Source organism: Giraffa tippelskirchi, chromosome 9 (genome assembly GCF_054371585.1).
Source record: "Giraffa tippelskirchi isolate mGirTip1 chromosome 9, T2T-mGirTip1v1.2.pri, whole genome shotgun sequence".
Lineage (NCBI taxonomy): Eukaryota > Metazoa > Chordata > Mammalia > Artiodactyla > Giraffidae > Giraffa > Giraffa tippelskirchi.
In genome coordinates, this window is record NC_137283.1 from 157,075,789 (window position 1) to 157,100,977 (window position 25,189).

A 25,189-nucleotide genomic window follows, 5' to 3' on the forward strand; every position below is an offset into this window, starting at 1 on the left:
GCATGGCGACCCACTCCGGTATTCTTGCCTGGAGAATCCCACAGACCCAAAAGCCTGGTGGGCTATAGTCCACCGGCTCGCAAAGAGTCAGACATGACTTAGTAGCTAAACAACAACATGTCTCCTAGGTTTTGTGCCTTATATCCTCACCCCAAAATGATGCAAATATTTCCTTTATTTTCTTCTAATACCTTTATATTTTGCTTCTTAAGTCTGACATAGTAACTTATCTGTAATATAATTTTGTGTGTGTGTAGAGGGGAGGTGGTGAGCTAAAGTTCTAAACTCATTTTTCCCAAATGTTTAGTGAAGTGTCTCAATACCACTTACTAGTGATTCTAGCAGTTATCAAACTTGATAGTCTCAGAATTCTTTTACACTCTTAAAAATTACTGAGGACCTAGAGAGCTTCTGTTCATGTAGATTATGTCTGTTTCATCATGTCTGAAATTAAAACTGAGAAATTTGGGGGAATTCTCTGGTGGTCAGGTGCTTAGGACTCTGTGCTTTCATTGCCGCATTCCCCTTGTCCTTGGTCGGGAAACTAGGATCCCATAAGCTGCTCGGCAAAAAGGAAAAAGCACTGAGAAATTTTTAAAACACAGAAATGCATAAGAGGAGTGAGGACATCATCTTGCAACAGGCAGCCTCCAGAAGAAGCCACCACATGGCGGAGTGAGAGTCAGGCTGGGAAACAATGTTTTGGTGATAGTGGGAAAATAGTTTTGATCTGGAGGGTCCCCTGAAAGGAACCTGGGGACTCTGGGGGTCCACGGGTCCCACTTTGAGAACCACTGGTCTGTCCTTTCACCTCTAGTTTGAAATGCCTTCTCTGCCCTGTGTGTTCACAGCCTGTTTGCACCGTTCTCACTTTCTTTTGTTCACTAGAAAGGTCTTCTCCTGCTCCCACCTCCCTGATTTTTCTGTTTTTCAAAATTCCTAACCTGTTCTTGTACATTTTCTCCTCCTGATGAATTTTAGAATCAGTTTGTCAAATTCCATTTAAAAAATTCCAGTTGGGATGTTGACTGGAGTTACAGCGACTTCGTAGATTAATTGGGGATGACTACACACCTCTGTGGAGAAGGCAATGGCACCCCACTGCAGTACTCTTGCCTGGAGAATCTCACGGACAGAGGAGCCTGGTGGGCTGCAGTCCATGGGGTCGCAAGGAGTCGGACACGACCGAGTGACTTCACTTTCACTTTTATGCACCTCTATATAAGCATTTAGGAGAAAGGATTGGAGAGATTGAAAGACAGTGGCCCAGTGATCAGTCTGAAGGGCCCCAATCACTTGATCTTCAGTGTGTTTGTTGTATAAATCATCAGAGTCAGCACCTCCTCCCCACACTCAGTGACAGGAACACAAGCTATAGTTTCTTATCTCTGTCTAAGGATTAGAGAGTCACCTAATTGATGAGAAAAATAGGCTGACAAGTTCCTGAACCTAAATATCTAAGAGCATTAAAGGCTGATGTAGACATGCCATCTAGAGAACAAAGGCGTCTATTGTTGATATCTGCTCATCCATCAAAGCCCTTCCTGTAAGTGAGCATGGCCTGTCTTACTGTCATTTTTAGAAAAACTGAAGGACAAAAAGATTACCCATATTATCTGTTTCTTGTATTGTAAGTATCAGAACCTCAGACAGAGACCTGAAGCAGAAAAAGAGGCAGGAAGACCCAGGGGTGGGTGGCAAGTGCCCCCCAAGAAAGGCCCCCAGTCACATCTGGAAAGGGTGCTCCGAACAGAAAGGGCCCAAGGCAGAGCCCTGGACTTAAGCATTCCCTGGCCATTCTAGAATCTGGGGATTTTGGTCAAAGAGGAAATTCACATGAAATACAGGCTTTTTAAAATAAACTGTTATCTGGATTTGGCACTTGGCAAAAAAATCCCGTGGCCACACTGGCGGCTGGAATGTGGGGAGCTGGGTGATGACACGTTAGCAGAGACAAGTTCTTCCCCCGGGGTGGTGCTAAGGCCGTGGGACTGGTGAAGGAGGTATGAGGTCACAGGCTGTCTCAGCTGTGCTGTCGGAGCTCTGAGGCCCAGAGTTAGGGCCTGTCGTGTGATGCTTCATAGCCTGGGGCCTCGGGACGCTCTTTCTCTCCTACAAGTCTAGAGACCATGTTACAGTTCTGTTCTGCCGTGAATTGCTGTCTGAGTTTTTATTAGTGGCTTGACTTCTCTGGGCCTTAGCTCTTCATTTTACAAATAAGCATTCTGTCAAATGAAAGGATTAGAATAAATCAGGGCATCTTTACTTAGAGTCCATGAGTATCCACAGAGAGGCACCAGGGGTGTTTTTAAGCCTCCTGAGATTTTAAGAAAAAATGTGTCTGTGTGAATTTTTTTTTTTTTTTTTACTTTGCCAACAAAGATCTGTCTAGTCAAAGCTGTGGTTTTTCCAGTAGTCATGTATGGATGTGAGAGTTGGACCATAAAGAAAGCTGAGTGTCAAAGAACTAATGCTTTTGAACTGTGGTGCTGGAGAAGACTCTTGAAAGTCGGTTGGACTGCAAGGTGATCCAACCAGTCCATCCTAAAGGAGATCAGTCTTGAATGTTCACTGGAAGGACTGATGTTGAAGCTGAAGCCCCAATAGTTTGGAGAAGACTCTTGAAAGTCGCTTGGACTGCAAGGTGATCCAACCAGTCCATCCTAAAGGAGATCAGTCTTGAATGTTCACTGGAAGGACTGATGTTGAAGCTGAAGCCCCAATAGTTTGGCCACCTGATGCGAAGAACTGACTCATTGGAAAAGACCCTGATGCTAGAAAAGATTGAAGGCGGGAGGAGAAGGGGACGACAGAGGATGAATGGTTGGATGGCATCACTGACTCGATGGACACGAGTTTGAACAAGCTCCGGGAGTTAGTGATGGACAGGGAAGCCTGGCATGCTGCAGTCCATGGGGTCTCAAAGAGTCGGACGTGACTGAGTGATTGAACTGAACTGAACTGAAGGTTAAAAACCTTTGGTTCCATGACCTCTCACCTTTTACAGTTCCCCAGATACTGAGGTGCCCTCACCATTCTGCCTGGCACTATTTCTGTGTCTCTGCCAGGCCGTCTCTTCTTGCTTACCTTCCCATGGGCAAGCAGACCCCTATCCCTGAGGGGAGAGAGCTTACCCCACTGTCCTGAATGCAGGGCTGGGTGCCCCGAAAGGCACAGAGTAAACATTTCTGGGATCGTGTGGAAACCCGAGGAGGGGTGCCCACCCACCAGCATCTTGAGTCTTTTTCAATTCCCTGGCCATCTAGCCAGCAGCTCAGTGTGCAACAGGTTGAGCCAGGGTCAAGGGGCATTTGAAGCCATACTCTCGGCCACGGGGGAGGCTCTTGTCTTCCTGGGGGCTGGGGAAGACACATGGAGGCTGGCAGAGGTAACTGCTGTGTTTTGAAACATCTTTGAGGCAGTAAACATCCAGCTGCTTATTAAATTGGCTCCTACTGCTGTTGGCCTATTTCCACTCGTGTCTTTTTCTTTTTTTAATCAGTAAATGGGTTTTCATACATTAAAGCAGAATTTATGTTTCTTAATCTTATTATGGTGTAGATGTTTTCAACATGAAGCTGTTGGGTCAGTGAGAGGATGCGTTCTTCAAATATTCAGTCTGAGAGTGGATTTGAGGGGGGCGCACTCTTTAAGGTGCCATGGGTTTGAGAATCCCTGATGAAGAGGGTCCCCATCTCCCCCAACCGAGGTTGGGAACAGCCTAGAGCCACCTGTCCCTCAGCAAGAATCAGGAAAGGACCCGGCCTTCCACACTTTCAAGGCTCAAATCCCTGCTCTGCTGTTTCCTATGCAAATTACTTAACTGCTCCCTGCCTCTTTGTGTGTGATTCAGTAAATAAATCTTTTGGTTCATTCTTCATTCTCTTTCCTACCCCGTTTCCGTTCCATTTGTCACTTCCTCTTTGACCTCTCTGCCCTCTTGTTTTTCGGCCTGCGCAAGCTCATTGCCAGTGTCAGCTTCTTTCCCACCACCCAGTTCTCCCGACTCAGGCTTCCTTGTCAGTTTCCCTGAGCTCCACTTCACCTCTGCTTTCCAGCCGGTGTGGGCAGGGCTCCCATGTTGGCGCCTCCGCCCATCTGTGCCCTTTTGGGTGGGGAGATGAGGCTGGGAGGAGGGGCATCTGTGAGCCCTGACCTGTGGGCAGGCGGTTGAGAACAGGACCATCTTTGCTATCTGAGCCACTGTCCCCATGTTCCCATGTGCAGCAAGACCTCCACCGTAACTGCTTGTCCCCATGGGTAACCCTGGCAGAAATTGAAGGTTTGCCCAGGCTGGTGGCAGGGGCCTGCTTCTCTCCATCTCTCTCTTTCCCCTCCGATCCTCCCTACCCCTCTGTACTTACCACTTTTCCAGAATCCACCGTAGACTTCCTCTTCTTGTGATATGCGGCTCTTCCTCCATCCCGTTCACCTCCTTCCTTCGTGAGGACCGGGTGGGACCCCCGGAGCACTGTGTATTGGATCTGTAAGACCACTGCTCAGCCAGCTGGGCATCGTTCTCTTGAAATGTCCTTTTAATTTCTGAGTAGGGCTCTTCTGAAACCTTGCGGTTTCTAGAAATTTAAACCTTAGAAAAGCAAAGCATGTTTCCATTTTTCCAAGAGCAGACCCAGTGGTTTATTCTGACGCTGAATATAAGTCAACAGGCAGGAGCCCATTCATGCCTCCTGTTTCGTATGCAGCCAGACAGTGGCATTTGTTAATCATGACATGGCAGATGGTGGCTTTGCCCTGGATGATATATTCATTTCTTTGGTCCAAAGAGAAGCTATATCCAAACCTGAAAAAAATCAATGGTGATATATTGCCACATGATCTATAGCTTCCATCCTTGGAAGCATGAGGAAAGCACAGGTATTTTACTTTCTCTGGTCTGGCATTTATCAATGGCAAATACATGATGTATATTTAAACTCCCAGACTTATGACAATTTTTTTTTCCTGAGATCCATCTGTATCTTGTAAATAGAATCTTATCAATATTTGTGGGACAGAAAAATTCTCTAGTCTTTTCAAACGGCCACACTCTTGGTTGATTTATCTCATCTGTTGAAGAATGCTAGGCTTTTTGTCCTTTGGTTTTAGTGTATCTTGTGGAACTCACAGCTCCCCATCACTCAATGTCTGGTGTGGATCCAGGTTTCCTAGTTGTCTGTCAAACAGCTGAGGACAGCCCTGTGTGTCAGGCTTGGCTGAGGGGCTGGGATAAGGTCTCCTAAGAAAAACTCCTACTCACCCTGATGACACACTGGGAAATGCTCCCGCAGGGTCAGAAGCCCATCTGCAATGGGAGTGGGCATCCTGTGGGGGGAAGGGCCATCCAGGGAGGGAGACAGCCAGGAAGATAAACGCTGCCCGGGTTCCAGTTGCCCGCAGTCAGCCCTCAAATCGGGATGGGAGAGAAATTTGTCAGTACTCCAACCCAGCTGTCAGAAGCCAAGGGTAGAGATGGCGATTAAAGTGAGATTCAATATTGAGTCCATTCAGCGAAGACCTGGGCTGCTGTCCACGCCAACCAGCATGCTGCCTGGTTTTGCTGCCGCTGCCTGTGGCTGCGTGGTGGGTCATGAGAAAGGTGCCAAGGTCAGGCAGGGAGGACAGTCAGGAACTGCCAGCTGTGAGAAAGGAATGAGGCCTGTTCAGCAAGCCTGCCAATCCCCTGCTGAGCACAAACGCTGCACCGTGAAGGAGGGTGTGGCCGTGTGCCTGCCCCGGAGGGTCTTCCCTGGCTGGGAGACCACCAATGCCAGGCTAGGTGGATGCCAGGGCCTGAGTGAGGGCCTGGAAGTGGCTCCTGTCCAAATCTCATTCATCCGGCTCCCCTGGGGCCCTGAGAATGTCACAGTCCTGCCAGTTAAACTCCTTGACTCTGGGTACCGTGCTAGAGGCGGTGGTCTGCTTCTTCTCCGTCTGGTCCATCGTGGGGCTCTCGGGTTTCCACACGTACCTGATAAGCTCCAACCAGACCACGAACGAAGACGTAAGTTCCTGCAGGGTGGGGCACGGGCCTGTTCTTTTGTGGGAAATAGAGAAAGAAGCGGTGGGGGCGGCCAGGTCTTCCGAGTTCCCTTTCCAGATGTGAGCCCCTGGGAGCAAAGAGCCTGCGGGAGAAGCATTTTCCGACACTCGTCTGCAATTTCTCTATCACAAATCATCACATTGTCCTGACCACACCACTTAGATACTTAGATCGGCTGGCTGACCCCTAATTCCAAGGCCCGAGGTGGGCTTCTGCTGCATTCCTTTGCAGTGTTTTGGGAGCAATTTGCCACCCTGCCCCACTGAAGAGAGACAGAGCAGCCATTATCTGGCTTCTCGCAGATAATGATTCCATTATATTTTGGGGGGCGACTACCCTGACCCCAAATTTAACTTTTTTGTCTAGGATTATCTGCCTGTATTTAATGCCAACAGAGAGGAGACATAAAACCAGAAAACCTAATGTTGGAAAATGTTTTGTCATGACCCTTGTCCCTTCTGCTCCGAATATTTGGATTCTGACAGAAGTCTCTGTCAGTACATGAACTAAATGTCTCAGAATTAGTCAAGTTGCCTTAAAGACTTGAAAAATCAGTGCTGATGAGATGCATGAGTTCAGAGACTTAGACAGTTACTTGTAGTTGGTAACTAAGAACGTCAGAAGTACTCTGCAGAAGTATTTAGTAGCTGAATCCAGGCTATAAATGGGCAATTGGAGGAGGCATGTTATCCCATTAATTCAATTACTATTTATCACATTAAATGTGATATAAAAACAGCCTCCACTGGCAGGACATCCCTGGTGGTCCAGTGGTTAGGACTTCATCTTCTAACGCAAGGGATGTGGGTTCGAGCCCTGGTCAGGGAGCTGAAATCCCACAAGCCTCATGGCCAAAAAAAAAACCAAAACATAAAACAGAAGCACTATTGTAACAAGTTCAACAAAGACTTTTAAAACGGTGTTAAAAAAAAACATATCTCCACTGGCTTATGTGAACTGGCCTTTAAGTACCAGGTTGTAGAAATAAGAGATTATTTTCCCCTGAGAATGCTACTTCTCTCTCTGGTCTGACTTGCTGTTTGGAGATATTTCCAAGTTTAGAGTAAATGCCAGTTGTCCTTGAGAAAAGTACCTCGGTTTCTCCTGCTGAAGAAACGAGTAAAGCCCATTGCATTCTTTACGGACTTCGCATGGTCCGATTGACCCAACCTGGGGCATTGGTGCGAGGCAGACCGTGTCACTGACTGTCCTTTTCTTTCAGATTAAAGGATCTTGGTCAAATAAAAGAGGTAAAGAAAATTACAACCCCTACAGCTACGGAAACATCTTTACAAACTGCTGTGTCGCGCTATGTGGACCAATCTCTCCAAGGTAAGATTCAGCATTTGCTGTTGTTCAGTGGCTCAGTTGTGTCAGACTCTACGACCCCATGGACTGCAGCACTCCGGGCTTCCCTGTCCTTCACCATCTCCCAGAGCTGTGCTTCCCTTATGGCTCAGCTGGTAAAGAATCCACCTGCAATGCAGGAGATCTGGGTTCAGTCCCTAGGTTGGGAAAATTCCCATGGAGAAGGGAATGACTACCCACTCCAGTATTCTGTCCCGGAGAATCCCATGGACTGTATAATCCATGGGGTCACAAAGAGTCAGACATGACTGAGCGACTTTCACTTTCACTGTTTCCACTGCGTCGGTAATGCCATCCAGCCATCTTGTCCTCTGCCATCCCCTTCTCCTCCTGCCTTCAATCTTTCCCAGGATCAGGGTCGACCCAGGGAAGTGCACAGCCTTGTGTGTTAGCAGAGGCCTCAGGGGGCCACTATGTAGACCGCCGGCCTGGTCAGCTCTCTGCTCATGCTACAGAGACACAGCCTTAATGAAATAGAGATGTGACTTGTGTTGCGCTTGTTGTGTTATGCTTGGCATAACATTCCACTGAATTTGTGTCATGTTTGGGAAAAGCCCCTCAGGATCAAAATAGGGAAACTGAGGCACGGGACCCCCATGTATTATTAGATGATGTTGAACGTCTATGATGTGCAGGGGGCCTTAGAGAGGGACCCGGGACACAGTGGAGGAAGCGATTAGAAAGGCTGTAGAAGTAAGTGGGGAGATCTGAGTTGTACAGAATAGACATGCTAGAATAGTTCAGAGGGAGCAACCCATGTGGGCTGAAGGAGCTGAGACTCTGGTGATGGTGAGACAACAGTCATATTAATAATGGCCATGGCTGACGTTTGTCAAATAGCATTACACTCCAAGTGCTTTACATGGATTAACTTTTAAAACCTCACTCTGTGCTTATGTGCTAAGGCGCTTAAGTTGTGTCTGACTCTTTGTGACCCCATAGCTCTCCAGGCTCCTCTGTCCACGAGATTCTCCAGGCTAGAGTACTCGAGTTGGTTGCCATTTCCTTCTCCAGAGGATCTTCCCAATCCAGGGATCCAAGCAGCGTCTCTTAAGTCTCCTGCATTGGCAGGCAGGTTCTTCATCACTAGCACCACCTGGGAAGCCCTTCTGTACTTATGAGGTACTATTACATCGCATTATATGGAAGAGGAAACCGAAGCACAGACAGGTTAAATAACACGCCCAAGATCACACAGCTAGTAAGTGCTGCGTCGTCAGGACCCAGACCCAGGCATCTGACATCGGAACCCGTGTGTGTTAGCTAGTACCTGCTGCCTCCAAGTCAGAACTATGCAGAACACACAGTCAGCTCTAGACTCTTTGTGAGTTACGCCCATGTATATGGACTATTTCCAACTTATTAGCCAAACAGTCATCAACAGTATTTACTGAGCACATTTTCCAGGTTTCTAGGGTGAGTTTCCAAGCCTTCCTCTCTTTTGACCTCTAACTGTAAATGGAGAGAAACCATAAAGTCGCTGGTTTGTCTCAACTTTGGGCTTCCCTGATATATCAGCTGGTAAAGAATCCGCCTGCAATGCAGGAGACCCCAGTTCAATTCCTGGGTCAGGAATATCTGCTAGAGAAGGGATAGGCTACCCACTCCAGCATTCTTGGGCTTCCCTTGTGGCTCAGCTGGTAAAGAATCTGCCTGCAATGTGGGAGACCTGGGTTCAACCCCTGGGTTGGAAAGATCCCCTGGAGAAGGCAAAGGCTACCCACTCCAGTATTCTGGACTGGAGAATTCCATGGACTTTATGGTCCACGAGGTTGTAAAAAGTCGGACACAACTGAGCGACTTTCACTTTCACTTGTCTCTATTTTACAACCCCTCTGTGTACTTATAGCTCCACGGCCAGTCATCACTGACATGTGCTCATGGATTGCAAACTGGGTTTGATCATCAGGGAAACTTCCTTAGGGAAGGAAGAGTGATCCTCACCCCACCCCACCCCCCAGAGAATATCACATCTATTCCAAGGCCACTTGTTAATTGGCACTACCTTATAGTTCCTGGTGTCACTGGGTAATTGGAAATTGATCATTTTCCAGTTTGTGTCTAGAAAGCTGAGAGCCCAGTGTGCCACACTTGTCCTGAATTTAGGGGTGTTACAGGGCCCCCCTACCTGTCCATCTGAGGCCTCCTCTGGGGAGCGATAGCAGAAGGAACAGCCAAAGGCTCAGATGGAAGGGCCACTCGAGGCGGGAGAGTCAGGCATGCCCGGAGGGCACCCTCTCCAAGCGAGCACTAGACTCACCCAGGAATCCCTCTTGGGGCTCTTCAGGCCAGAAGAACCCTCTGGAAATGCTTGTGTTTTCACAGTTTAACTATGTTTCCTACTGGTGTGTGTTTATTTGTGGACACTGGGGACAGGCCATGAAACACAGGGTAGAAGAGACAAAAGAGACCCGGATGAGCATCTTTCGTCGTCTCTAAAGTAGACATCCGAGTCTAGGAAAGAATTCAAACGTCTCACATTTTGTCCAGATCTCTTTTCTTGTTCCCAAGTCTTTGATTTGCACTTGGCACTGCTTTGTATTGTTTATAGATCAAATCTTGTCGTAGCTGAAATTATTACTCCCACAACTGGATTAAATTTGCTGGTTTGGCCGAGTTGGGACTGTATTCTTTCCACAATCCAAGTCCCTCTGGGGGTGCGTTTCTCAGGACTGGCCCTCCACTCGGAAGAGCTTGGCCGCTCCAGGGTCTGTGAAGAAAGCTGCATGCTGCCAGCATCCTTGCCTCAGACAGGCGCCCAGGACCTCCCATGTCCCTAGCAGCGTGTGCCCCAGACAGATGCCTCTAAAGCGTTCTCAGTGCAACAGTGTGCTCACGAGGGAGGAAGAGTGTGTCTTCAAGTTTCCCCACAAGAGCCAGAGGCCACGAGGGCAAAGACCCACAATCTATTCCTTGCAGAGTCTCTGGGGGGTGGGGGCAGCAGGGTGGAGACAGCCAGATTTGGGGGAGGGGATTCTCGTAACAGCAGGAAGAATGGAAGATTGGAAAGGCAGAAAGTCCCAAGATGTGGTCAGGGTCAGGCTACAGGCTGGTGCTGTGGGTCAGTTGGTCATAAGAATTCTCTTGGCCACTGTTACTGGGCTGGGGGCTGGGAATGCACCCTAGAGAATGTCAACATAACAGTCCGTCAAGGACAAGTCTGAGCAGTGGGAGGGGCTGTGATGGAGTCGGGGTGCAGGCCCCATGGGACATCTGGGAGGGCTTCCCAGAGGAGTGGGTGTAAGGTGCGAACCAAAGAAACAGGAGAAGCTGGGGAAAAGGAATCACGGGAGGAGAGCGGGGACGGCATGTGCAAAGGCCCAGATGTGAGGGGAGAGCCCGGCTTGTCAGAGGAGGAGCTGGGGGAGTGATGGGGGGGCGGTCCCAGGGGGCAAGCAAGGCAAGAGATGAGATGAGGGACTTCCCTGGTGGTCCAGTGGCTAAGAATCCACCTGCCAGCGTAGGGGGTACAAGTTCGATCCCTGGTCCTGGTCTGGAAGATTCCCACGTGCCAGGGAGCAACTAAGCCCATGCACCGCACCTACTGCTGATGCCCCGCGCACCCTAGAGCTGGTGCTGCGCCATGAGAAGTCCGCACCTCTGGGAAGAGTAGCCCCCGCTTGCCGCAACTAGAGAACACCCCCGTGGCAATGAGGACCCAGCGCAGCCAAAAATAAACAAATAAAATACATTTTTAAAAAAGAGAGAGATGAGATGAGCTTAGGGAAGCTCTCAGGGCTTTCTGAGGCCCAGGAGGAGACGGGAGGAGGGCAGTGCCACAGTCCTGGGGGCATGGCTGGCCCTTGAAACAGGCTGAACACGCAGAGGGGGGCCCAGAACCACTTTTTCTATAATCCCTCCTGTCCCTTCTGACTCTCTTGATGACCTAGTTCTTTTTCTTCTCCTGGATGAAATCCCCTGCGTGTCCTTTAATTTCTCCTGTCAGTTGGGGGAAAGAAAAAAAAAAAGGACTCAGGGCACTTTCATTTTCTCCAAAATAGTGTCATTTCAGTGAATCAGAACTTCAAAGTTCACTGAGAGTTAACACTTTCCACCCCTTCCTCCCTACCAGAGCTAGCTAGATTCCAACATACCTTTTGGGGGACAGAAAATTTGACCCCCAACACACCCCTTCCAACCGCCTCCCACCGGCTCTGCCCCAGGGGCCATGCCCAGCCCCTGCCCTCACCTCACCAGCTTCTGCCCTGGATCTCATCACTGGCAGGAGCTGGGGACCCCTCTCCCCAAGACATCCTTCTGTGCCCTTTCACCTTTGATCTTTGATACCCTTGAAGGCAGCTGCACACTTGCTAAGAGAACCCCTCTGACGGTCCTGCGTGGGAGTCCAGCACTTCTCTCTTTTGGCAGATAGAGGTTCTTGTCTCATCTTGTTTTTTTTTTTCTAAACCTTTGGGGGATTTGACTGAAACTGAATCAGAGTCCCACTTGAGATCCTGCCACAAGTGTTTTTTAACGTCTCATTAGTCTGTCTCTTGAAGACCTGAGATGCCAGCTGTGATGATAACCCCTGACTTCTGAGAGGGACCCGACCCTCAGCCCCTGCCCCACGAAGGGTAACTGGGTGTGTGGGCACCTGGGGTTGTGGGCATCTGGGTGTGCTTGGGACGTCTCTCAGAGGCTGCCGGGAGTGTGCTCCCCACACCGTGGGAGGCCACAGCAGGAGCCTCACTTACTGGCCGAACTGCCTGTCGCCCTTGGCAGTTCTGCCCTTAGACCCAAGGTCATCACGGAGTCTTCAGTCAGGGAGGGAAACAGGCGATCCTTTTGAGGGCAAAGTAAGCTTCGCCCTTACCTCCCACCTGGGCAACCCGGCCATAGAGTAAAGACAGAGACTGTTTGGGAAACTTGTCTGCGGGAGACCGAGGACCCGGTGTTATTTGTTCAATCAGCAAGTGTCTGCTCAGCACTGGCTGGCAGTCACAGAGATAAGGATGAAGAAGACTCGGTTCCTGCCCTGGCAGAGCCTGCGCTCCATGACAGGCGCACGTGGGCACAGGCAGAGCCAGCATGCGGTGATACGATGCCCAGGGTGCCCGATGGTGTGAGAGAGGGGCCGATGCTCTGGGGCGGGCACTGTGGGGCAGACGAGATGAAGCCTGCCTCCCCTCGGGAGCATGCAGGCTGCTCGATGGAAAAGACGTGGGTGGAGATCACTGTGACCCCAGCTAACAGTGACATGGGCCATCGGGAGGGTCACAGGCAGGGCTGAGAGGAGCCGAAGAGGGAAGAAAGTGGATGAAGCGGCAGGAGCAGAGGCTGGGAGCCTCAAAGGACCAACAGCAGACGGACAGGGCAGTGGAGGGTCTGGGCAGTTTAAACCAGAGGCTGCACAAAAAAATACAGAGAAGGCGAAGCAGACAGCACACAGCGGATGCGTGGTTTCTGGTCCATGCCACGCGGGCACAGCCAGTGCTCAGACGTGCTGCTGACGGAATGACACTGGGAATGCATCGTGAGATAAGATCCGGTGTTGAGCCTGAAGAGGAAGGCTGGGGACAGCTTGTAGGCGGCCAGAAGGCCAAGCACAGGGGTCTGGGCTCTGCCGGCCAGTGATGGAGGCCGTGCAGCCAGGAGGGGTGACGAGATCAGGATGGGGCTGGACAGCAGCGGGGGTTGGCGGGGGAGGTCACAGCAGGTGGCAGGGAGGGGTCAGATGCTTCAGGTGTTTTTAAGGACAGAAGTCCTGGACTCTGGAGGCTGACCATATGTGAAGACAAGCAGAGGTATTTTCCAAGGTGCTCGGGGTGGGGGCATCACAGAAAGGGGGACCCCGCCCAGGGATGGAAATTAAAAGAGTGTTGTCGGCGTTTTCAGCTTTTGATTCACTCTCCGTCTCCTGCGTTGTTCTGTGTTCTCTTGTAGCCTCATTGACCGAAGAGGGTACATTCAGCCCGACACCCCACAGCCAGCCGCGCCCTCCAATGGGATGGCCACGTATGGGGCCACACAGTCCCAGAGCGACATGGTAGGACCCCAGGCGCCCTGCAAGGGCTTCTCTCCCGCATCGGTGTTCACTGACCCGTAACAGCCGATCGCCTAGACAGCTCCCTAGGACACGCATAGCTCAGGGAGGGAAAGGAAGCTTGAAGTGAAGGCAATGTCCACTGAAGGGTTAACCCACCTGCAACAGGGGTGGGTGGGGGGTCGGTTTGTTCAGGGCTGTGTGGGAGGAGCACTCACACAACATCGCTTCCAGAAACATCTTGGACTGGAAAGCCCCCTCACCCAGAACCGGGCTGCTGTCCAGGGGGAGACAGAGCTGCCCAAGCAGGATGGGCCTCTGGAGAGTCCCCACGTCCCCTGCTGTCCCCTTGCCACAGTCTGTACCCACTCCCCCACCCCCTCTTTAAGTGTGCAGGGGAAGTACTCGGCCACCAGTTCTCCCCACTTGCAGCCCAAATCTTAATCAGCCCTGCACACCTTAGTGCAGAGAATTAGACAAGCTGTTTGGGCAGCGACAGCAAAAAACGGACTGGGCTGGTCCCCGGAGAGGTCCCGCGTCAGGCATCTGTGAAGGTGGGGACAGATGCTTTGTTTTCACTCTGCACCTGGGAGGTGGGGCCGGGTGGGTCTTTCCATGGGCACCTGAACTCACAGCCTGGTGGCCTTGACCCTCAGGGCCTTCACATTCCTCAGTGGTCTAGAAGGCATGGTCTCTCCATTGGGAACAAATCTCCCTAAAGAAGTGTTTCTGGAAGGGACGCAGTTTGGCCCCCGGCACTGTCTGTAGACCTGAATCACCCACAACAGAGGCCGTGACAAACAGACTGGGACAGCAGATGTGTGTTCGGAAAAGAGGCAGTGACCCTCCAGGACCTGGGGATGGAGTCCGTGTGGAGGCCTGGGAGCGGGGAGCCAGGAAAGTCCGCTGCCTGTCAGCTTGGGGATAAGATGACCATACAAGTCACCAATGGGAACTATCAAAGGAGGTGACAGGGGAAATCTGATGTCAGTATGTGGACTTGGGGTCCCCTTGGATGCCTGGGGGTAGGGGAGCTGTCCTGCAGGCAGCTGTATAGAAAGCTCAGGGGAGGTCTGCTCCCCCATACTTAGGAAGGAATGACATGGTTTGCAGAAATTCATTTTGAAGTAGTGGAAATGTGAATCAATTTTATTTATTTTATTTTATTTATCCATCTGGCATTTAAAAAGAAAAAAAAACACGTGTCCATGTTTATCATCGGGCTATTAATCTGATTTCATCTCACAGACTGGAAGATTATTTTTTTAAATCAACATTTATTGTCCTTTGCTAACTTTCTCTCTACCTGCCCCTGCCAATTCTGCCCCCACCAGGTCAAATCAAGTTTCTTGATCTAATAGAATAAGAGAATAGTTTCCCAGAAACCAACACAATATTGTAAAACTAGTTATCCTTTAATTAAAAAATAAATAAATTTAATTATAAAAAATAAAATATAACCACTGGGGGGGGCAGATAATAGGATAGGATGATTCTGAAAGACAATGAAGGAAAAACTTTGCAGATGTAAGTAACACTGGACACGGCGGGGAAAGGCAGAGAGTGTGGGGTGTAGGATCAGAGAGCCTGGGGTCACAGTGACTGACTCAGGGCTGCATGATGTCAGCAAGTCGATTTATCCAGAGAGCCTTAAGTTAGTAAACCAAACAGTGAAGAAGCAGGTAATGACATTCACCTCCCTCCTCTCACCACTTTATAACAAAGGGCCTGGCATGCAGGAGGTTGGGGCTGGTTAAACATTCCCCTGCAGGGGCTTGCTTAAGGGAAGTTCTAAACAAATATTTAGTTTGTTCCTGTCTTCTTTTCCTCATTCCTTCCTTCCCCTGATTCCGTCATATCTCGAAAAGGGTCCACCCTGAATGTGGAAGCAGGAACTAAGAGGAAAGGAGTTCTCTCTGGTGCCGTGACATGGCAACACGGCTTCATGCAGTGATGGCCTCAGTAGGCTTAAATTAACCCACGGGGCCAAGAGGCAGGACATGCGCATTTTACCCACTAGACACTGTAGGCAAAGCACCTGTATACTTTTCTGAGGACTATGAAAAGTTTTAAGACCTGAAGAAAGAACTTATAAGCTCTGAAACACGAAAAGAAAACAGCAAAGTCAAAATTAATAAATGTTTAATGTCTGCGAGACCCATGAATATGTCAACTTCATTAATTGTTAAATTTAGCTTTCATTAAAATTTCATTACCTCTTAGAAAGGATTTGTAGGTTGGGTTTTTCTCACTTCATAAGAATTCCCCAGCACACATGTAATTACAGAGACATCATTACCAATTATAAAGCGAGTTGCTGCTCGTAGACAGATAAATGTAAATGTTAACTTCCTTGAGGCCCCCTGCACTTCCTGTCTTGCCAGGGTGCCTGTGTTCAGAGAAACCCAAGCTTCCACTGGGCTTAAGGCTGGGAGAAGTCTTTTGGGCCCCTGAGGCTGCTACCCACTGCAGGGAGTGCCCCCAATGTGTCAGAACATGTTCAGGGAAGGCTGGATCTGAAAGGTCTTTAGGGGACTAAGATGAGACATGTTGTTTATGGCCCCACAGATCAGAAGGGGGGCCAGGAGGCACCCTGTGCTCAACCCAAGAGGGAAATGCCCAACACCCAGAGCTCACGGCGGGTGGGAGCCCCCACCACAGAGGTGCTCAGGCTGGGGGAGTTAGCACCCCCGACGCGGGGGGACAGAGGAGTCAGCGTTGGCGGAAGGGCTCAGGCTTCCTTCCGGTGCAGAGCCTCTCATCCACGCCGCGGCGACATCACTGCGCCAGATAACCTTCCATTCCTCTATTCGTTCATAGGCCATTCAGGCGCTAGAGCAAGAGCCTGTTTATTATTTCTGTCGTTCTTTATGGCTCCTGTGGTGTATGTACCGTGTTAACGGGAGTAAGGGGAGAGGAGACAGCTCTGAATGGGCAAGGCAGACACGAAGCAGCACGCGAAGGCTGACGTGTCTCTGCCCCACCCTCCTCCCTCCAGTTCCTTCATGTTCGCACGGCATAGTGTTTACCGAACCCCACGCCTCAGCGGCACGGAGCATTACCACGTGCCCTTCCAAGGCTTTCATATAACTCACACTGGCCCTCTGAGGCTACTACTGATTTTATCCCCATTTTACAGACTAATAAACAGAGGCACAGAGGACATCGGTAAACTTGCCCAATTCAGACGTCACACTTTGACCCCAACAGTTCATGCTCTCAAGCCTACACTTTGCTACACTGTGGCCATCAATCCTGACTATGTGCAGGGTGACTTTCTCCCATTTTCTTACTGTCTCTACATCCCATTACCCTCACCCTCTCTCCCCTATCAATATCTACTCTTAGGAAAAGATCTGTTATCAATCATCTATACATCGAAAGAAATTTAAGTCAAATTTCAGGGATATATGAATTTTAATTGTGGATGAAAGATCTTGTCCTCTATTCAGTTCAGTTCAGTCACTCAGTCGTGTCCAACTCTTTGTGACCCCATGGACTGCAGCACGCCAGGCTTCCCTGTCCATCACCAACTCCTGGAGCTTTCTCAAACTCATGTCCATCACATCGGTGATGCCATCCAACCATCTCATCCTCTGTCATCCCCTTCTTCTTCTGCCTTCCATCTTTCCCAGCATCAGGGTCTTTTCAAATGAGTCAGTTCTTCGCATCAGGTGGTCAAAGTATTGGAGTTTCAGCTTCAACATCAGTCCTTCCAATGAATATTCAGGACTGATTTCCTTTTGGATGGATTGGTTGGATCTCCTTGTAGGTCAAGGGACTTTTAAGAGTCTTCTCCAACACCACAGTCTGAAAGCATCAATTCTTTGGCGCTCAGCTTTCTTCATAGTCCAACTCTCACATCCATACATGACTACTGGAAAAACCATACCTTTGATTAGATGGACCTTTGTTGGCAAAGTAATGTCTCTGCTTTTTAATATGCTGTCTAGGTTGATCATAACTTTCCTTCCAAGGAGCAAGCGTCTTTTAATTTCATGGTTGCAATCACCATCTGCAGTGATTTTGATGCCTGAGAAAATAAAGTCTGTCACTGTTTCCACTGTTTCCCCATCTATTTCCCATGAAGTGATGGGACCAGACGCCATGATCTTAGTTTTGTGAATGTTGAGCTTTAAGCCAACTTTTTCACTCTCTTCTTTCACTTACATCAAGAAGCTGCTTAGTTCTTATTCACTTTCTGCCATAAGTATGGTGTCATCTGCATATCTGAGGTTATTGATATTTCTCCCAGCAATCTTGATTCCAGCTTGTGCTTCTTCCAGCCCAGCGTTTCTCATGATGTACTCTGCATATAAGTTAAATTAGTAGGGTGACAATATACAGCCTTGATGTACTCCTTTCCTGATTTGGAACCAGTCTGTTGTTCCATGTACAGTTCTAACTGTTCCTTCCTGACCTGCATACAGATTTCTCAGGTGAGAAATCTTCATGTCCTCTATTAAAAGCATTTTAATAGACTTCCCTGGTGGCTCAGACTGTAAAGAATCTGCCTGCAGTGCAGGAGACCCAAGTTTCATCCCTGGGTCAGGAAGATCCCCTGGAGAAGGGAATAGTAACCCACTCCAGTATTCTTGCCTGGAGAATTCCACGGACAGAGGAGCTTCACAGGCTCCCGTCCATGGGATCGCAAAGAGTTGGACACAACTGAGCGACTAACACTTACTTACTTCCTAAAAGCATTTCAAGGAATAATAATAATAACTGAATGTTGAATACTGTTTGTTCAGCACTATATCCCCATTGTCTAGACTAGTTCCTATGGTAGTTGGATTCAGTAAGTGTTGGTTAAATGAGAGAAGGAAAGAGAGAGAGAGATGGATTGCTATGTGCCAGGCGCTGGGTTAAGTGCTTTGCATGCATTATCATCTCATTGAATCCTCACAGAACCACTTGATGTGAGTATTCTAATCACCCCTTTGAAGAGACTGAGATTCAGGGATGCTAAGTTCGTGAAATAGCTAACCAGTGGCTAAGCTGATATTTTGTCCTTAGAAGTCCGACTCTAAGGAAAGTGCTCTTCTTAACTATGTTCCAAAGTATACCAGGTTCATGGTCTTCTTACGGGACGGGGTGGCATGAAGGCTCCTCCCAGGGCAGGGAAACCACTCCACCCAGGCCTTCCATTCAGTTCAGTTCAGTTCAGTTCAGTCGCTCAGTCATGTCCGACTCTTTGCGACCCCATGAATTGCAGCGTGCCAGGCCTCTCTGTCCATCACCAACTCCAGGAGTCTACCCAAACCCATGTCCATCGAGTCGGTGATGCCATCCAACCATATCATCCTCTGTCGTCCCCTTCTCCTCCCACCCCTAATCCTACCCAGCATCAGGGTCTTTTCCAATGAGTCAACCCTTCGCATGAGGTGGCCAAAGTATTGGAGTTTCAGCTTCAACATCAGACCTTCCAATGAACACTCAGGATTGATGTCTTTTAGGATGGATTGATTGGATCTCCTTTCAGTCCAAGGGACTCTCAAGAGTCTTCTCCAACACCACAGTTCAAAAGCATCAATTCTTCCGCACTCAGCTTTCTTCACCGTCCAACTCTCACATCCATACATGACCACTGGAAAAACCATAGCCTTGACTAGACGGACTTTTGTTGGCAAAGTAATGTCTCTGCTTTTAAATATGCTCTCTAGGTTGGCCATAACCTTCCTTCCAAGGAGTAAGCGTCTTTTAATTTCATGGCTGCAGTCACCATCAGCAGTGATTCTGGAGTCCAAAAAAATAAAGTCTGACACTGTTTCCACTGTTGCCCCATCTGTTTCCCATGAAGTGATGGGACCAGATGCCATGATCTTAGTTTTCTGAACGTTGAGCTTTAAGCCAACTTTTTCACTCTCCTCTTTCACCTTCATCAAGAGGCTCTTTAGTTCTTCTTCACTTTCTGCCATAAGGGTGGTGTCATCCGCATATCTGAGGTTATTGATATTTCTCCCGGCAATCTTGATTCCAGCTTGTGTTTCTTCCAGCCCAGCGTTTCTCATGATGTACTCTGCATATAAGTTAAATAAGCAGGATGATAAATCTGCTGTGGTCGGTCAGAAAACCAGCGAGGGACTGAAGGCAACCTCTCCACAATCTAACCTGCAACTTGACCAGGCAAAAAGCTATGAAGCTTCAGCCTCTCCTCTGTTACAAATGACAGTCTTAACCAATGACACATTTTTTCCTCTTCACTTGCTCCCCTAAGCACGAACCATTCTGCAGCACTTTAGTCTAAGTGTTGACGGTTTGTCCAGGTAGAAACATCAGTACCAATGAGTTATTGACCTAGTCCAAGGGTGACCTCTGTTCAACTGCCCAGAGTTCATTCCATTTCTTGGATCTGAAAGTTATCATTTTTCATCAAATCGGGACATTTTACCTATTATGTCTTTAATTTATTAGTTTATTTATTTTGCCTTATCTCATTTTCTCTACTCTCCTGGAACTCCAGTTATTCATATATTAAACCATTTGATGACATTGCCCCAAAGGATAGGTCCCTGAGGCTCTGTGCATTTTTCTTCAAACTTTCTATCTCAGTGCTTCAAATTGGATAATTTCTTTTGATCTATCTTCATGTTCACTGATTCTTTCTCCTGCCCCCTCCAATCTACTGCTAAGTGAATGCAGAGAATTTTTCACTTTGGTTATTATACTTTTTAGTTCTAGAATTTTCTTTTGGTACTTTTAATTTCTCTGCTGAATTTTATTTCTGTACTGAGATTCCTTATCTATTTACTCATTGAAGCCATATTTTTGTATAATATTTGAACATTATTATACTGCTTAAAGTCTGTATCTGCTAAACATACCTGGGCTACATTGGGTTTGGTGTCCATTTTTTTCCTTTAGATTACATTTTTATATTTATTTATATATGTATTGATATTTTATTGCATACATTTTGGACAGTATATTTGTAGAGACTAGATTTTGTTATTTTCTGAAGAGTGTTGAGCCTTGTTTTAGCAGGCAGTTCAATTAGTGGCTAATCATCTTGAACTTGTACAGGTGTGATTTACATTTTGTTAATGCAGATTTATGGGCAGTCCAAGATGTTTCTCAGGCCCTCTAATTTGAGGGAGCTCAGCCTCCAATTTCTGTCTCTTCCAAAGACCAGGGTTTTGACTTCTTCATCGTTAGGGATGGTCCTGGGTCTCCGTTGAGGGCACGAGTCTTACTCCTAAGGTGCAACCTTCTGAATGCCCTAGCTGGATGCCAGGCATGTTAACAAGGTTTGGGGGATGTTAATGTGATCAGTGGCCCCTGGCCCTCTTTTTCTCAACTTCCACTGTCTATGTGCCTCTCTCAGCCTCATTACAGCTGCCGTCTTATTGGCTTTAGAGGAAGGGGGACAGGAGAGATGACTCATCCTGCACATGGGCAGCACGGCTGTTGGCTACAGACTTGGGTGGGTGACGCTCACTGGCATCTCTGGCCTCCTTCTCTGCACAGTATCCTCTTCTGCGATACCCTGCCCTACAGATCCAGCTGCTTAAGCTTCTGACCCTCTGATCTCTGCTTTCTCTACTCAGAATAACTTCTGTATTCTGTTCAGCCTATACCACGGTGGGGAAATTCTCCCCAAGGAAAGGGCTGCTTGACTGTGAGGCTCGCCTGTGAGTTTCCCTTTCAGGGCTCGTGGCCTTGCATTGTCTGTTGTGCCCTATTGAAAAATGTTTGCCTTACATATTTTGGCCAGTTTTATATACTTCCTGCACACAGAGGGAATACTAGCCCAGTAGAGGTTATCCACCATTCCTGGGAATAGAAGCCTTATCTCTGTGATCAGAGGACACTTTGCAGCCAACACTGCCATATTCCCCAGACACACAATTTTGCTCCCCATGCCATCAACAGTAAATACTGATTTAGCTGTGGAACATGATTCCTCTGACCTAGAAGTATTTCTAGTGCTCACCTAGAAAGGAGGAACATTTGGAGACTTTATATTTAGCACCAGACTTGGCATGATCCTTTGCAGAGAGATTCTAGGTATCTCAGGCCAAATTTTTGCCAGCTGTTTTATTATTAAAGTCTAGATCAGAAAGGCATTTTTCAAATGATAGGAAAAGTGCTCCTAGGGAAATTACACTATTTCAGAAGGTGAAGGTAAAGGCTTTAAGTCTTAGAAAAACATACTGATATTGCAGAGCTGGAGAATCAGGTAAATATTGATAGATAGCTGTCATCAAAGTACCCACTGAGGTCTTACTTAGCATCTCAAAAATGGGACAGTTCATTGTTAACTTACCATCTCACATAATTGGGGAATGGAGATGGTTAGTTAGTACCTAAGTGATCTTCCCTCTACTACAGATTCCCAAGGAAGAAAACATAAGAGAAGTAATTAAGTGACATCTAAAGTATTAAAATGATGCATGTGACCCAAGTGTAGGCCTTGTCATATGAATACCAATGAATTTCTGAGGAGCCCACGCTGGAATTTCGTGCACATAACCCCAGGGCCAACGAAGATCATATTTTCATTATTCCTACTTTCCTTGTTATTGGCATTTATTATTACGTTATTTTAGTATGCATATTTCATTTGATTGTCAAATAATTTAAGTTCTGTATTACATCAGGGTCATAGCTTGTTTAAAGCTGGCACTTGTAGCTACAAAGATCCTTTCAGATCATGTGTAAACACAAAGATAGTAACATAGTATATAACTGTTGGACTATTTTTTTTTTTGAAAATCATTTGCTATATTTACTTAAACTCATTTTTATTTTTTTATAAATTTATTTTTTAATTGAAGGATAATTGCTTTACAGAATTTTGCTGTTTTTCTGTCAAGCCTCAACATGAATCCACCATAATTAACCTCATTGTTAAATCCCCTTCATCCAATATCAAAACAAATTAAAGCTGGCAGTTGCAAGATTTATTAAACTAGTCTCACAGGAGACCTCTCCATGCATAGTCTGAAAGTTCAAATATGATAGAGAAAAATAACTTGAGCTAACTTAAATGATAATGTTTTAAAAGAGAATAAAAAGGAAAAACTCCTAACCTACATTTTAGGTGAATTTTAGAAACTGATAGTGTTTTTATTAAAGTAAATGAGCATTCATAAGACCCCAGAACACAGCTTCATAGCCAAGCAGAAATAACCAGTGCCTGATGCTAATACTTTTGACAGAATTGGAGCAAAAGAAGTAAATAATTTCCTTTATTCTTAATTCGTATAGGAGACCATCTAGAAAACTCCTAGCTTTGGGTTTGGCAGCATTTAATCTGTTTGCTAGGTTTATTTCAGACAAGAAGTCAGCCAGAGTAAAATAACATGTATGCCAGCAAGAGCAATTTTATTTGAAAATCTGCAGAAACAAAAATAACTTATCTCTATGGTATTTTAAACTGTAACATTAAGTGATAATGTGTGTGACATCCGAACATCTGAAATGATACAATTCTTTGCAAGTTAAATGCCAGCGCTTCGTTTAGACAGTAAATCAGCCAGCTGTCAGGGACTTCCTGCAACCACAGCAAATGTTCCAGCACTCCAGACAGTATTAGTTTTATGCTGCCAACAGAAGGGTCTGCCCATAGACATTCTCACAAGCAGTCAGGTTTCTATTCTATTAGTAGTCAGCGTTTGGATGATTTTTGGCCTAAAAAAAAAGGCAATTTCATAGGGTTCAACCTAGTATTTCATAAATGTGGACCTTCAAAGTGTTGTTTTGGAATGAAAGAGGGAGTTTCTCAGTTTCCTCTTCTTGGTAATGGATTGTCACTGTCCAATCTCTGGCTGCTTGGTTGTTTTTCCTTAAGATTATATAACTGGTTAGATAGGTTGAAATATACCTCATGGCTTCTTGGTGTTAATGCTGGACTATCAGCCCTATTCCAAGGAGTGACAGAGAAAAAGTGAGCAGGGATGGCTCCCTCTACTGGTTGAGGATAAGACTCTTCAGATAAACAGCCAGCGAGGTGGGTTGGTGGCGTAAAAAGGTCAGAGAAAAGAGTTGTTGAATTCAGTCGCTCAGTCTTGTCCAACTCTTTGCAACCCCATGGACTGCAGAACGCCAGGCCTCCCTATCCATCACCAACTCCTGGAGTTTACTTAAACTCATGTCCATTGAGTCGGTGATGCCAGAGAGAGGGGAAGAAAAAGAGAAGAGAAGAGGGGGAATGAAGTGGGAGGGAAGTCAACAAAGGAAAAGATGGAGAAGGAAAGAGGAGGAGAGAGCTGGTGCAACCAGAGAGAAAGAAAATTAAATAGGAAAATCAACAAGAAATGGGCCAATGAGGATTAGAAACAAAGGTAAAAAAGGCAGAGGTGTAAGGACATTTTTTCATGGATCATCTTCACAGTAACCCTAAAAATATTGGCCATTTTCTCCCTGAAGTTCTCACACAGGAATTACAACCATGAAGTTTTATCAGCCCATTCTCCTTGGGATTCTGGCGGTGTGCAAAATGAGGAAAAGGCTGGACTTTTTCTTTTTTTAATCAGATATCCCCTAGTCATCGAGTTTCTTCTAAGAAGATGCTCAAAACATGCAAAGTTAGTATCATGAGAATTGTGAATTCCACTGGGGAGAGTCATCACTCGCTCCCTGGTTGGAACCCACGTTAGTATCCTATTACATGCCGGTAGGAAATTTATACGGACAGTATCCTGTAGAAGAAAGCCTGGTCCCTGGGCACCCCCAAATGGGATTGGTCTTCTAAACAGAAATCAGTTTGAATGTGGCAAAAGGTTTTCAAAGTCATGGGTTACAGCAGGATTTAGACACTAAGGTTCAAGCTGGGCCCAGCAATGAGTGTGTGTGCTCACTGATAGAAGCTGGCCACAAGGGAAGCTGGGGGAGGGGACAGAGAGTAAGTTCATCACTAACATGAAAGCAGTCCCCATAGCAAGGCAAATATCCACAACCAGGCTCCAGGAGGCAGTCATCTTTTAAAATATTTAAACAAATCCCTGTAGAGGAGGTGATTATGTCAGATAATACAAGTCAGCATTCAAAACAGTCATTTTGAAAAGACTTGTGACATTTCGATTTTTGAAAAAAATTAAATGGTTTAGATGACATGTTTTCTTTCACATATTTAAGTCCTTAAGTTTCACCCCTGGAAAATCGGAGGGCACTTTCAGCATGAGGCTGAGCACAGATTGGCTACACTTTTAGCATGTTGTGGGTTTGGCCACAGGAAGGCACCAATAGGCATATGCAGGAAGGGACCCAGGTTTGGAGGTACCTGAGTCATGCAATCTGAAGCTGTTTTGAAGAAAAAGAAAGCAATTTGCAAACAAAACAAGTAAGGCCTTGGAAAACAAGCAAACAAGAGGCCCTGAACTTAAGCTCATAGCTTCAGAGTAAACCACTTCCAGGTGTTGCCTAGCAAAGGATCGCTGCCCAAGGTACAAAAGAAGCCAAGACTGTGGCACCGGTTTTGGAAGAGAGAAAGAACTTTATTGCAAGGTTGACACTCAAGGAGACAGGACTCAACTGTCTCCTCCATCCAGTTTTGGGGCAAAAATGAAAGGGGTTGGGGGAATTTCAAATTTGGAAGCTGATCAATTGGCCTTGAGTCAGACCATACAAGCCGCAAGTGCTCCTAGAAACCAGGTTTTCCTTATTGAAGGACTTCTCGATTCCCACAGGGCTCCAGGGGCAACGCTTCTGTGGGTTCCATAAACTGGAGATTCCTGGTTCCAGGGTCATCCTGGAGACATGGATTCCCATCTTGCATATGCACAGTGCTGTCTCTAAATATTTTCTTTGATTAAATCAACAATCTATTTAAGCAGGCAAAACCAGTTTAAGTTGGT

General features: G+C 47.0%; 1 protein-coding gene across 4 annotated transcripts in view; it reads left to right on the forward strand.

The window, feature by feature from the left end:
- Positions 1–25,189, forward strand: part of ZDHHC14 (zDHHC palmitoyltransferase 14) — a 282,728-nt gene that overhangs the window by 252,830 nt on the left and 4,709 nt on the right. For 3 of the 4 annotated variants that reach the window (XR_014065315.1, XM_081529746.1, XM_081529748.1), the window contains exons 6-8: positions 5,899–6,001; positions 7,263–7,372; positions 13,292–13,394. Coding sequence is in view for 3 of the 4 variants with exons in the window: in XM_081529746.1 (XP_081385872.1) it covers positions 5,899–6,001; positions 7,263–7,372; positions 13,292–13,394 (316 nt within the window). In the remaining variant the exon portion in view is untranslated. Of the gene's footprint in view, positions 1–5,892; positions 6,002–7,262; positions 7,373–13,291; positions 13,395–25,189 lie in introns of all 4 variants that reach the window. The other variant, XM_081529747.1, reaches the window with a different exon arrangement.